The sequence below is a fragment of the Euleptes europaea genome, chromosome 14 (genome assembly GCF_029931775.1).
Source record: "Euleptes europaea isolate rEulEur1 chromosome 14, rEulEur1.hap1, whole genome shotgun sequence".
Taxonomy (NCBI): domain Eukaryota; kingdom Metazoa; phylum Chordata; class Lepidosauria; order Squamata; family Sphaerodactylidae; genus Euleptes; species Euleptes europaea.
In genome coordinates, this window is record NC_079325.1 from 57,283,782 (window position 1) to 57,297,791 (window position 14,010).

General features: G+C 50.2%; 1 protein-coding gene across 1 annotated transcript in view; it reads left to right on the forward strand.

Annotated features, from left to right (window-relative positions):
• VAV2 (vav guanine nucleotide exchange factor 2) overlaps window positions 1–14,010 on the forward strand; it is a 293,174-nt gene that overhangs the window by 43,950 nt on the left and 235,214 nt on the right. The window contains exon 2 of the mRNA XM_056860968.1: window positions 6,106–6,222. Within this exon, the coding sequence (XP_056716946.1) occupies window positions 6,106–6,222 (117 nt within the window). The remainder of the gene's footprint in view (window positions 1–6,105; window positions 6,223–14,010) is intronic.

Consider the following 14,010-nt stretch of genomic DNA (forward strand, 5'->3'; position numbering starts at 1 on the left):
TGGCTCTGGGCCAGTTGCACATGGTCTGTCTTTGGCCACATGTGAGGATGCCCTGGGAAGCACCAAGATCTCCAATTGACCCTCAAGTAACTTTGCCTGAGGCATGCAGCCGTGTGTGTGTGTGTGTGTGTGTGTGTGCCCTGACAGGTCAGTTTGTCTAGCAGAAGGCCCATCATGACTGCTGTGTGGCCAGCTTTCAGAGGAGGTTTTCCTGCTGTCTTCCAAGCAGGTCTTGAGAGACCTGCGAGTGACTGAGTCTCAGAGCCAACTGCTCTGCCAGATAACAGGCTCCTGCCTGTCTTCCTCAGCTGACGGATACAGTGACTGGGCAGAGGAATGCTGCCTGCCCTTCTGGGTGGATTGTGACGGGGAACAGTGAGCCTGGGCCTGACTCCATGCAGCTTCTCTTAATGCTGCAGCCGGCTTCTCGATACCCCCCCTTCTCCCTGCTGAGGTTGAGCTCGGGTTGCCTAAATCGGAGAAATTCCTGGGGATTTGGGGGCAGAGCCTGGGGAAGGAAGGGGCTTTATTCAGCAGTGATTTGATGTCATAGGGTCCGCCCTCCAAACCCGTTGTTTCTTCTGGGGGAACTGATCCCTGTATTCTGGTGATCCCAGGAAAACTCCCAGCCCCACCTGGAGGTGGCATGCAGCCCTGGGTTCATCGGCAGCCCTTGTTCCCTTCTCTGCTTCCTTTCCACCTGTACAGGACTCTGAACAGGACTCTGGCCCTGGCTGAGTCTGTGTGTTTTGGTTCTGTGGAAGTGCAGGAGAAGTTCCCCGCAAAATGTGGGATTAGGTGCAGAATTCCCCACAGCTTCGGCTTTAATTAAAGAAGTTTCTGACCCTTAAGGCTGCAAAGATAAACTTGGAAGTGCCTGGGCAAGGGCTGGCAACCCCTTGGAAGCTGAAGGAGTGGCTGAAACCGTCCTGGGATTAAGGGCCCGACTTCCCCACACCTCACAGCATATTTCCCTCAGAATTACCTGTGCAAAGTGGAATAAATTGTGCACAGGCGATGCAGATTTGCTCAGGTGGCATAATTTATGCGGCCACAGAATCCAGGTTTTCTGGAAGAACCATTGGGGTTCTCTAGATCTTCATGGCTTTTATCAAGCTGCTGTTTGACAGTCTGCTTCTTTGTACATCTGGGCAGGTTTGCTGTTCCACACAGAATGTGCATCCTAACCCTGGCTGGCAAAATGCCGCCTGGCTGTCTTGGAAACTGGAACTCACAATGGTTGCTAATGGGCACCCAGTTTGGTGTTTCCAGTCAGACTCAGAGATGCATAGCAAAGATAGTGTGGGGCCTGGAGCCAGAGGAGCTCCCCCAGTGGGAGCGGGGCAGAGATAATTGGCTGTGAACGGTTTGCTCTCTGCTCCCATTTGAGACATGCCACTTTGTGCTCTTCAGTCTAAAGTCAGCAAGGACCCCCAGGGTCACAACCTGCCGCATGATGAGCCACGAGCAGGTCACTGAAGCCCACTTGTGCTCCACCCAAGCAACATCCTTTTGGCTTTTACTTCTGTGCGGACAGGTCGCCACCAAATACAGCACTTGGTGCTCTTGGGAGCAACCTTTCAGGCAGTGATCCTGTGGTAAAAAATGGTCTGTTCTAAGTATGGAATGGGCATAGGCTTGCTGGTGCTGAGCGTCGCATAGCAATGACTATTCTGTTTGGTTTCCACTTTTCAGGAATTACCCATAAACTAAACAGGTTTTATGGCCCCTTAAGAACACATTTTTATTGTAGTATTAGGCTTCATTAACAAAGTAGATTCTATTCCACAGGTTTGTGCTAATACCTCACAGGGTTGTTGTGAGGACAAAAGGGAAGAGAGGAAAATGTTGTTAAGCCAGTTTGGGTCCCTATTGGGAAGAAAAGTGGGTGTAAATGGAATGCTTGAATAAGCATTAGATAATGCTGATTCATGTGTATACTTTAGATGCATATGACATCTTTTCCAGGATATGTTTGTTTAAATGCAAATAAGCTTGGCAGCAATATGTAGGCTATAATTCGCATGATAATACCCTATGGCAGGGGTGTCCAAACTTTTTTCAAAGAGAGCCAGATTTGATGAAGTGAACATGCATGAGGGCCGACCATTTTGCCTGTCATTCTTAATTAAATTAATTAAATTCAAATTAACTATTTTATGCAAAGTTTATTGCAAACGGCATACTTATTATGCCCATAACCACAGACTGCACCACAAAAACCATGGCTACATTCCTTCCTTTCCCCAAAACCCCTTTAAACTCACCGGACGCCCACCAGCTTCTAAATCTCCAACCTGCCTTCTGTAGGGAGGGAGCAGAAACTCTTCCTCCCCCCCCCCCCGCTCATGTGCCTCTCTGGGACTGTCGACTCTCTCCCTTCAACCATGCCGGGGGTATTCTGTCCTCCCCTCATCTGAGCCAGGAAATAAACTGGTTTTCATTCTCACGGAGTCCAAGATTCAAACACTCTGACATCTCCCGTGCAGGGAGGAATGTGGAGTTCTTCTATCCATGAGAGCCAGCGTGGTGTAGCGGTTAAGAGCGGTGGCTTGGAGCGGTGGAGTCTGATCTGGAGAACCGGGTCTGATTCCCCCACTCCTCCACATGAGCGGCGGAGGCAAATCTGGTGAGCTGGATTTGTTTCTCCTGCTCCTACACACGAAGCCAGCTGGGTGACCTTGGGCTAGTCACAGCTCTCTTAGCCTTACCTACCTCACAGGGTATCTGTTGTGGGGAGGGGAAAGGGAGGGCGACTGTAAGCCACCCTTAAGTGGTAGAGAAAGTGGGCATATAAAAACCAACTCTTCTCTTCTTCTTTCCTTCTGACCTCTTTGCTCTCTGCTCGGAGCTTTGACCTCTGGAATGAACACGGGTGTCCTCTGCAGACTCGGCCCCGTCTGAACGCGCCTCGTTTCCAAACACGATACATGCCAGGAGTCATTTATTTCCCCCACCCCATCCCTTCTTTCGAAGCAGCCACTTGCCTTGGAGAGAACCTGCTGGGGGGTCTGACTCCAAACACTTCCCGCCCCCAAATCCAGCCCCCTCTCCCCCTTGCCTTTCCGTGACTCACAATCCCCCCACTCAAGACCCATCCAGTCTCTTCCCTCCCCCCTCCCTCCCACCCCGCAAATCTGGATCCCTCGTGAGGCCTCCGCAATGCAGGGAAGGGGCTGCATCTCCCCCCACCACCCCATCCTTCTGCAGAGAGGAAGGAGGAAAAAGGAGAGCCAGACGGAACAGCCCCCCCACTCCCAGGCTTTTTGGTGTTTGTGTGTGTGTGGGGGGGTGTCTTTCCTCTCCCGGATTGGGGCCAGCCTCTGACCTCCCTTGCATTTCCCTTCCCCCCCCCCGCCACCTTTCCCACCCTCGAGTCACCCCCAACCCATCCTCAGGATCCCCCTTGACCCACTCAGGAGCTGCTGCTGCTGCTTTTCCATGCGTCAGAATGACAAAGGCCGCGTCCCCACGCGCGGGCTCTGGGTAAGAAGGAAGTGGCCTCTTTAGGGTTTCAGACTCACTGGCCTTCATTCCTGGGGGTGGGGCTGAGACAGCCCATCGAGGCGACCCTCCGCCCAAGCGTCGCCCCCTCGGTCGGGGATTCAAAGCACAGGCGCAGCCCCCACGCGCCCCCTTTTCTCTCTCTGCAAAAGAGGCTGGGGGGCCGTATTAAACCGGCCCAGGGGCCGCAATTGGCGCCCGGGCCGGACTTTGGACATGACTGCCCTATGGAATTCAGTGTTTTCAATGTTGTGAAGTTTAACACAGTATCCGGATATGCTGGTAACCCTCTTGTGGCTGACTATTTATCAAATAATTCTTTATTTTTATTTACTACAAAATTTGAGTGTTTTATTTTGACTTTTATTCTTTCCTTACTACTTAGCTGGCCAATACTAAGAAGTGTGTGTGTATATTGTGGTTTTTAGTTGCTTCTGACTTATGGCAACCCTGTGAATTAATTACCTCCAAAACTGCTGTACCCTCTGCTACCTTAGCACATGTGGATTCTAGACCAAAGCAAGCTTGAGATCTCTCTAGAAGCTAAAATGACTGTGCTGAGGCTATTATGCTTTGGTCACATTGTGAAAAGACAATAATACTAGGAAAAGTAGAAGGCAGTAAGAAAAGAATGCCCAACATGAGATGGATTGACTCTAACAAGGAAGCCACGGCCCTCAGTTTGCAAGACCTGAGCAAGGCTGTTAATGACAGGATGTTTCCATCTCTCTCTGCATTTGCTGCATGGATTGCTCTGTTGCTACCTTGTCGTCTACTGATATTATAATATTATCTTGCAGTGTATCTGTGCTCTGGATCATATCTGATTTGCTGTGTGTCTATTCAGACTTGTGTAGCCCCAGTACATTTCTTATTGGATGTCTCTTCGTGTTGATTGTATTGGCTTATACTATATCATCCACTTTGAATCTCAGTAAAATATAGTAAATAATTTAAAAGTACTGGGTATTCAATTAAATAGTACTGAATATTTTTATTATTATTTTTGCTTGTAGAAAACTAAGGCCTTTATATTTTTTAATTTTATAAATATTCCAAATAGTACAGTTTTATATGATGTTAAAGCAATAAAACAAAGGTCTCCAAAAGAATCTCAGCACTCTGAAACATTTTTAATGCTCAGCAAAACCAAGGAAATAAATATTGCATGCATCTTAAGTTCCCCCCAAATTTCTGCCCCCATCAATATGGCTTCTGGACATTATTTTATCTGTAGGCAGAGGCCAAATGGAGTCTGGTGGGCTTGGGATGTGATGCCCAATGCAAAATCTGTCAGTTCACCTTGAGTCCAGCTGGAAAGAAAACGGGCCATGTTCTCTGCTGTTCTGGCCACTGGCCAGCGATAACCACACTAGAGTTTTTTTCCTGGTTGGTTGGCAACCCTGGCATGGAAGGTGTGGCACATTTCCTCATGGCCTTTCTGTTGGCAAAAAAGGAGCCTCCGTATGCAAAGGCAGTATATGCCTCTGAATGCTAGGGGCAAAGGAGGAGGGAGGACATTACTTTCATGCCCTGCTTGTTTGTTGTGGGAAATCCCACTTCTCTGGCCTGATTTCAGAGCATGTCAAGTCTTTGGGTGACTATGACAGGTCCCCAGGAGAGAACCATTTTCTCTCTTTCTCTGCCTCCCCTCTCTCAAAGGGTCACAGGCGATCAATCCATTATAGCCCTTGTCAGAGGCAGCGTCTCCTTTTCTCAGGGAACAGGAATTGTGTTACTGTGATAACTGAGCCAGGCTGTACTTAGCGTGTGTGATAAGTCCTTGGAGAGCCACCCCCCCCCCCTTTAACACAGGGGAGGTAAAACACTGAACTGTTCTGAAGATTCTGGAAAGGTACACAGAAGGGGGAAGATTCAGAGACCCGGGCACGTTTCCTACAAAAGGATCTCTATAGTTTAAATGAACAGGGTAGACGTTGTAGCAATTAAGAATGCTGAGGACAGAAGGTATTTTCCTCCCTCGTCATCACAAAATTGAAATGTAATTTTTGTGAGAATTAAAAACAAAAACTCTTTAGAAGTATGTTTTGGACTGAAAATGGAAATGCTATTTCACCGCCTTTCCCCCCCTAAAGGAGTTTATGGAATTTCCCAGCACAAGATGTAGAAGCAGTATGGCTTCAAAGAGGGCCAGTCAAGGAGGAATAAGCCTCATTACCCTGTATAAAAAAATGGAACCTCCATACGCAAAGGCAGTATATGCCTCTGAATGCTGGGGGCTAAGGAAGAGGGAGGACATGACTTTCATGCCCTGCTTGTAAACAGCTGGGAGTCTTTCCCAGGTGCCCTCAGGTGTGGTCTGTGCTCTGAGAGCACAGGTAATGGCTGAGGCGGGAAGTCCCTAGTTCAAATCTTGCCTCATATGAATTAATCAAGTGGCCTTTAGCCATTCTGAGTCTGCAAAACAAAGACAAATAATAATAGCGCTAGGTTAACTTACAAGGTGGTTGTAAGGTTTCCAAGATTAAGTACATGAAGAGCTCGAAATGTTACATGAATGCTTAGTTGTATTCTTTCTGCAGAGTTTCCTTTGTGAACATCCAATTAGACTTAAGTATCTTTTTTTCTCCCCCCTCCCAGTTTCTCTGCCTGAAGAATATTCGGACTTTCCTCAAAGTGTGTCACGACAAATTTGGCTTCAGGAATAGTGAGCTGTTTGATCCATTTGACCTCTTCGATGTGCGAGATTTTGGGAAGGTAAGGGACCCTGCTTCATGCTCACATGCACCATAGTTTGCCTCCAAGGCAACACTGAAAACCATGGTGAGAAGGCTTGTGCTCCGTTGTGGCTTGTGGGGACTCTGGTTTTACCTGGGCCAGGTGCCATGACAGACTCATGCATTAGGGAGGGAATGGGAGCACATGAGGGGTGGGGGGAGCAGGGTTGCCAGCTTCAGGCTGGCAGATTTACAGAGAGCCTGGGGAAGCCAGAGTTTGGGTAGAGGAGTGAGCTGAGTGGAGATATAATGCCAGGCAATCTACCCTCGGAAGCAGCCATTTCCTCCCGCCGAGTTGATCTCTGTAGTCTGGAGATCAGCTGTAATTCTAGTAGCTCTGCAGGCCCCACCTGGAGGTTGGCAGCCCTAGTGCCCATCCATGTCTTGACAACTCCCCCCCCCCAATATGCCCAATATGCCCAAACTGGACCAGGAGGAACAAACCACAGTGTTTTCAGTTTTTAAAAATAAGGGTTGATCTCATAAAAGATCCCACTGTCCTCATGGTGGAAGAAGAGCCCCCCCCCCCCCGGCAAAGCCTGGCAGAGAAGGGGAGGGAGGAGAGGAAGGGCCAGGCCCAGAGCGGGAGAGCGCCCCTTCCTTCCGTCTCCATGCTCCCAGCTCCCCGGAGCAGGCTTTGGGGGCTGCTGCTTCCTGGCCAGGGCGATGGCTGGGTTGGCTGCTCCTGGAGCTGAGTGGAAGGGAGCCCACCGCTCACCCTGGGGTGTGTGTTTGATGTGGGCCCACTTCCCTGCAGTGGCTTTTGTGGCCAAAGGGAGGGCGAGGATGCCGTCTCAGGGCTCGCAAAGAATGGCAAGTGAGGGCCTGAGCAGCTGGGAGAGAGACAGAGGAGGAGCTTAGAGACAGCTGTAGCTGGCTGAAGGTAATTGCTGTGCTGTTGATTGCTGAGGGGTGGGGCTGAGAGTATTTAAACAGGCTCTGCTTGCCAGAGGCTGGCCTGAGCAGCTGGGAGAGAGACAGGAGTAGATCTCCTGGTGTGTGTGTGTGTGGGGGGGGAAGCTAGGGTTGCCAGGTCCTCTTCACCACTGGCGGGAGGTTTTGGGGGTGGAGCCTGAGGAGGGCGGGGTTTGGGGAGGAAGACTGCACAGCCATAGAGCCCAATGGCCAAAGTGGCCATTTTCTCCAGGGGAACTGATCTCTATTGGCTGGAGATCAGTTGTAATAGCAGGAGATCTCCAGCCACCACCTGGAGGTTGGCAACCCTAGGGGAGGCTATGCAGAGAAGGCTTGGAGGGTGCCTCTGCTCCCCCAGGTCTTCCCCCTCCTCCCAGGTGGGAGGGCAGCCAGCGGTGGGCCCAGGCAACCGAGGTGCCAGGGGGGCGCAGCTTGCAGCCTGCGGTCAATCTGCAGGGAAGGAAAAAAGGAAAGAAAGGAAAGAAGGAAGGAAGGACAGAAAGAAGGAAGGAAGCAGGGAAAGAAGGAAGGAAAGAAGGAAAGGAAGGAAGGAAAGAAAGAAGCAAGGAAAGAAGGAAGGAAGGACAGAAAGAAGGAAAGAAAGGGAAGAAGGAAGGAAAGAAAGAAGCAAGGAAAGAAGGAAGGAAGGAAAGAAGGAAGGACAGAAAGAATGAAGGAAGGAAGCAGGGAAAGAAGGAAGGAAGGAAGCAGGGAAAGAAGGAAGAAAGGAAAGAAGCAAGGAAAGAAGGAAGGAAGGAATGAAGGACAGAAAGAAGGAAGGAAGGAATGAAGGACAGAAAGAAGCAAGGAAAGAAAGAAGGAAGGAAGTAAAGAATGAAGGACAGAAAGAAGGAAGAAAGGAAGCAGGGAAAGAAGGAGAAAGAGAGAGAGAGAGAGAGAGAAAGAAAGTTAATACCCCGGAGGGTAGGGTCAAAGTTCAGAATGACCTCGATGGACTGGAGAGCTGGGCCATAAGCAATAAAATGGATTTCAATCGGGAGAAGTGTAAAGTACTTCACCTACGCAGAAACAACATAAGGCACAGGTACAGGATGGGAGATAGTTGCCTTGACAACAGTACATGTGAAAGAGATCTGGGAGTCTTAGTGGACCACAAACTGAACATGAGTCAACAGTGTGATATGGCGGCTAAGAAGGCCAATGCAATTCTGGGCTGCATCAATAGGAGTATTGTGTCCAGATCAAGGGAAGTAATACTACCACTATATTCGGCATTGGTCAGACCTCACTTGGAATACTGTGTCCAGTTTTGGGCTCCACAATTTAAGAAGGATGTTGACAAGTTGGAGCGTGTCCAGAGGAGGATGACCAGAATGGTCAAAGGTCTGGAATCCATGCCCTATGAGGAGAGACTTAGGGAGTTGGGTTTGTTTAGTCTGGAGAAGAGAAGGTTGACGGGAGACATGATAGCCATGTTTAAATATTTGAAGGGATGTCATGTTGATGAGGGAACTAACTTGTTCTCTGTTGCTCCAGAGAGTAGGACACAGAGTAATGGATTTAAACTAATAGAAAAGCGATTCCACCTAAACATTAGGAAGAACTTTCTGAAGGTGAGGGCTGTTCGACGGTGGAATATGCTGCCTCGGAGGGTGGTGGAGTCCCCGTCTTTGGAGGTCTTTAAGCAGAGGCTAGATGGCCATCTATCGAGAGTGCTTTGATTGTGGGATCCTGCATGGCGGGGGGAGGGTTAGGGTCACTGGGGATGTAGGGGGAGGTAGTTGTTAATTTCCTGCATTGTGCAGGGGGTTGGACTAGATCACCCTGGTGATCCCTTCCAACTCTATGATTCTATGACTCTCAGAAGGCTAGGAAATGCTCCCCTCCCTAGCTCCGTCACCCCCCTTTCTACACTGCTGTCTCTCTGCCTCCTCTCCTAAGCCTCGCTCCAGAGAGGATTCCCTCCCTCACCCCCCCATCTGGGACTGGTCTTTAGAAGGAGAGGAGGGGTGTTGCTGTCCCCTGTTAGAAGCAAAAAGCTGGGCTTGGCAAGGTCTGATCCAGCAAGGCAAGGCCTCTATGCTTCTGTTCTAGGACTTCAGGGTGCCCCTCCCTGAATTAGCTGTGGGGGAGGTAAGACTGCCAGCCTCAGGGATTAACATATTAACTTGGTAAATTACACAAAATTGCACTGTATGCCGAAGCCATTGGGGTAATGATAGTGGGCACATGAAAGCTGTGCGGGTGCATTGCAGGCTCTTTAATTTGCGGCAGCCGGCATAAGGAGTTGCGTCTCTAAATATAGAGGAGAGGCTGAGGCTCTTAGTGGCCGGGAGGGTCTGGAAAGGGAGCGGAATGCGTCTGCACTGACTCCCCTGCAAGCCCGTTCTGGGTTTCTCTTTCAACCAACTATAATGCAAACAATTCATACCCTGCAGCAGAGCGTCCTCCCTTCCGCTCCCTCCCAGTGACTCTGCTTTTGAACTTGCAGGCGATATTTTTTAAAAGAAGCCTTTGAATGACTCCCCAGTTCTGAATGATGGATATGCAGAGGTCTTGTTTTAAAACCTGGAAGGGATGTTGAGTCCTGAGTCAGCAGGGGGAAAAAACTTAACTGGCTCGCTTGGTGAGCGACAGATGGAGTGAGGGAGAGAGCTGGAGCCGCAGGGTCTGCTGGAGCGGCCCCAGCAGCCCTCGAAAACTGTCCCTTTCCTGGATTTTTGTATAAATGAAGACCGCCTGTCGATTGTATTGTGTAATCTGCCTTGAGTCCGAGTGAGAAAGGCGGACTACAAATAATGTAAACAAATAAATAAAATCCCCATTCTGTGAGCTTCTGGTGGGTAGTGGCCATTTGACTGAAAACTAGATGAGAGGGGAATCCTTTATTCTGAGGGCCATCATTTCCATTGGATGTGGTGCTATTAGGACTTTGTTTACTTTCACACATATTGCAGGGAGGCATGTTGGTTTCTTATTAGGTGTGAAATTTGACTTCCTGAACTTGCATGGTTTTTTAAGGGCAGATTGCTGGTCTTTTTGGTTCCCCTCAGGCTTGTGTGTGAAAGCAATTCTAGCTGACATCTCAGGCTACCGGCTCAATAAAATTTTCTAGCAGTGGTAAGGGTGGAGGCTTTTATTTATTTTATTTATTTATTTTTACATTTATGCCCTGCCTTTCTCCCCAGTGGTCACCCAGAGTGGCTTACATCATTTTCCATTTTATCCTTACGACCACCCTGTGAGGCAGATTAGGCAAAGAGTGTGTGACTGGCTCAAGGTCACCCAGTAAGCTTCCTTGGGAGTGCGGGGATTCGAACCTGGGTCTCCAATTCCTAGTTAGACACTCTAACCACTACACAGCACTGGCTCCTTTGTGTCCAGCAGAGTTCCTTGTCCTTTCCTGTGGTAGCAGACTTTGAACAAATTACGCAAGTTATCTGAATATACAAGGCACCGGCCCAGGTGGCAGGATCCAGTTTTTCCTGGTGCAGAAAGGAGGGTGAGAGATTCGCTTGAAGCAATGGTGGGAGGCAGGGTGTGCGTGGCTGACTTGGAAAGCGGCTGCCCCAGAAGCTCCTTGGTCTTGTTTGAGCTGAGCCTGGTGGCCAGGCCCACCTGCCCGCCCTCCCCTGGGTTTAGTTCTGTCCCGGACTGGGCCAGCTGCAGGGATGGGAGGCCTGCTGTGAAGAGAGCCGGCGCTGTTGGTCTTCTGGCTGCTGCTCCATACTGAATATGCTCCCCCCCCTGCAAAACTGAGTTACGGACCAAGGACCAAGTGCTCATGTGGGAGCTGTGGAACCTGCAGAGCAGGGTGGCTGGGGGGGCACCTACCTGTTGGCCGAAACTCGCTTGCTGGGTTTCCATGTGGTTGGCTGTGGCATGGAGCTGAGGCCGTCCAATGTTGAGGTCAGTCTGCTGGACTGCCCCCCCCCCCAGCCATTGGCGACAGTTTGACAAATGTTAATGTTTGGAATTTGCGTTGTGGGCAGTTGGTGGCTTGCATTGAAGGTGCGTATTCAGAACACGATGTCTTCATTGGCCACTGAGATGGGAATAAAGATTGGTGTAGACGTACAGGGGACGATGCTGCTTCTCAATCTGGAATTGATGGCTTGACTCCAGAGTGTGTAAAATGTGTGGCAGCAGGTGTGATGTCTCTTTGGTGCTGCAGTCGCAGAGTAAAAGCTGATGGGCATGTTCAGGACATGATCCTGCCATTCCGGTTTGCAACGGGGCAGCTGCCCCAAGCCCTGCGCTGGCAGGGAGCTGACCACCCTCCCAATGGGGAGAAAAAGAGCAGGCTCCTGCTACCTCTTTTGCCCGTCCTGTTCACCCCTGCCCTGGGCTCCCAGAATCCCAAAGCCCCTGTCTGCAACCCTGCATCTGTTTCCTGAGAGGAGGGGTGCTGGAAAAATGTAAACGAGCGAGCGGCTTGAGCCCCCCCCCCCGCTTGCTCCCTGTAGTGGTGGGGGAGGGGCACAGCAAGCGGATACCTGAAGCGGGGCTTGGGGGACTTGGGTCTAATCTCCTCCCAACCGCATTTTATCTCCGGCTGTGCAAAACCAGGAATCTCTTTGTGCATCCCGTTTGTGTCAGGGGGAGGGAAAGAGGTAGTGAAGCGACATGATGTTGGTTAATTGGAAATTGTAAGTCTGTGGCTCAGCGGCGGGAAGCTGGTGCCACGGTAAACAAAGCTGGCTTCCCTTCCACCCACCACCCGACTGCCGGCTGCGCAAACAGCTCTCCACTTCCCATCCCAGACACTCCTTTCACCAGCTGACGGGAGCTGAGGAAGAAACTGAACTGCAGCTCTTTCTTTCTTCCTCTCTTTGCAGTGGGAATCCCGCAAATGCTTTCCAGCTGCTGGGGAGGGGCTGGAGGAGAGCCCTTTCCCACTGTTCAATGCACCCAATTGTTAGGCGACAATCGCAGGCTGCCAGATGGAAAGTTTCAAAATGGGACAGGCTGTTTTGCAGGCTTCAGTGGAAACCAGAAATGCTTCTCCTGTCCCACGGAGCAAGAGAGGGCCTTCCGGCAACTTCTGATGCTCTGGACTGGATTTGTCATATCTTGTAGGCAGGGCTTCCCAGCCTGTGGATAGCCCCTTTGAACCACAAGGAAAGGTAGGATAGAAATTTTTAAATAAACAAACAAATAAATAGCCCTGTTTCTTGCCTTCCAGGGCAACTGGGTGGTCAGCCACTGCGTGAAACAGGATGCTGGACTTTAGTAAATAAACCACTGGTACGATCCAGCAGGTACCATCTTACGTTAGTATGCTTTTTCCTGAGTTAAAATTGCCACTTTATTCCCACCCACCCCTCGGGTGGTGTTCAGGGCAGAGACGCAGCAGGCAGCCTCCTTAGGCTGAGGCTCCTGTTGGCTGCAGCCTTTCCTGCTGACATTAAACGAAACCTCCTGGCCCCTTTTGCCGATCTCTCGGGACGCAAAGCGTGGGGCTGACTGATCCCCAGATTTGCATAACTTTTTCTGGTTGCCAAATGTGGTTTTTCACAGTGTATCTTTGGGGTTGCTTTGCTTCAAAATGCAAAAGTCCTCAGCTGTACATCCGTATGTCTGACGGTGTTAGTCCCTGTTGAGGCCGCCAATGGGGAAGTAGAAGGTAGATGGATGTGGCTGAGTGATTACGGTCCACTGCCCTCGCAGCAGGATGGGACAGAAAGCTTTGGCTGTTGCACACTTGAACAAACACAGGAATCTGCAACCGATTCGTTTTTTTCAAAAGGGGCTTCCACTTTCGGTGCAGACTTCTAATCATTTGAAGCTGGAAACATCTGCTCTGAATACTGCACCTGCTGGGCTGTTTTGACCAAGCTTGTTTTCTCAGGCTGGAAGCACAGCTCCTTACTCAGTGGGTGACCCTTGGGCAGTCTTTGGAGTTGTCTGCCTTGGATTCTGTCTGCGCGCAGCAGCCTGGCGCTAAGGAGATTACCTTCTATGATCACAGGATTACCCATCAAATCTCTTGCCTTCATTCATCCCCTTGCCAGACGGGCCACACATTCAAAAGAGCCTCGTAATTTTAATTCACCCCCTCCCAAGTTAACCCCTCTGTTGCCAGTTCCCCTGTTTGCTTCCTTGGGGCGTTGGTTACAGACCCAGAACTCTCCTCTAGCTCCATGGTAGAAATCTTCACAGTGTGTTGCCATCTTTCTCCTTCTTGCGTCTCTCCGGTTTTTCTCCTTCACTTGAAGAAGCGACCAAAGAAAATAAATTGGATTCGGCTGCAGCACCATGGTGCGTCCTCCTGCTGAATGCCTCGCAGCAGCTTAGAAAATCAGCTTTGCCCGATCGCTTGGTTGAATGGAGAAGCAGAAGAGCTGTGTTGGCACCTCACTCTCACTCTCTGGTGCCTGAGTGAGGGCAGGAAGCCAGCTGGAAGCATCTCTGTCCTAGCCAAACGGGTCCTGGGCGGAGCTGCCGGTGTTTAGCCTGGGCACGGCCAGTGCCTGACGCCAAAGGGATCTCATCATGTAGCCGTGAGTGAGCCGGCCCAGGGGCTCCAGGACCACCCCAGGAGTTGAAGTAGCTCTGCATAGTTCTCTTTCAGTTCTCTTTTGGTGTTTCTTTGTGAGCAGCGTTGAATCCCCAATGGAGAGAAATCAGGGTAGCAACACCTCAAATAAATGAACAGATTACAAAGTACTGCAAGCAAGTCAGGCCAGGATCTTTCAGCCGAAGAGAAGGAATCTCTCTTCACTCTCTTCAGCAAAAACCCACAAAGAGGAACAATTTCTAGGGGACCCATCCGCTCCCAGTCTCTGTTGAGCCCAGGCTTGACTGTGTCAGATTTGCTTATGGATTCCAACTCTGCAGTTTCATGTGGGATTCTCCATCCTCAAGCTTTTTTAAGGCTCAAATATGGTGC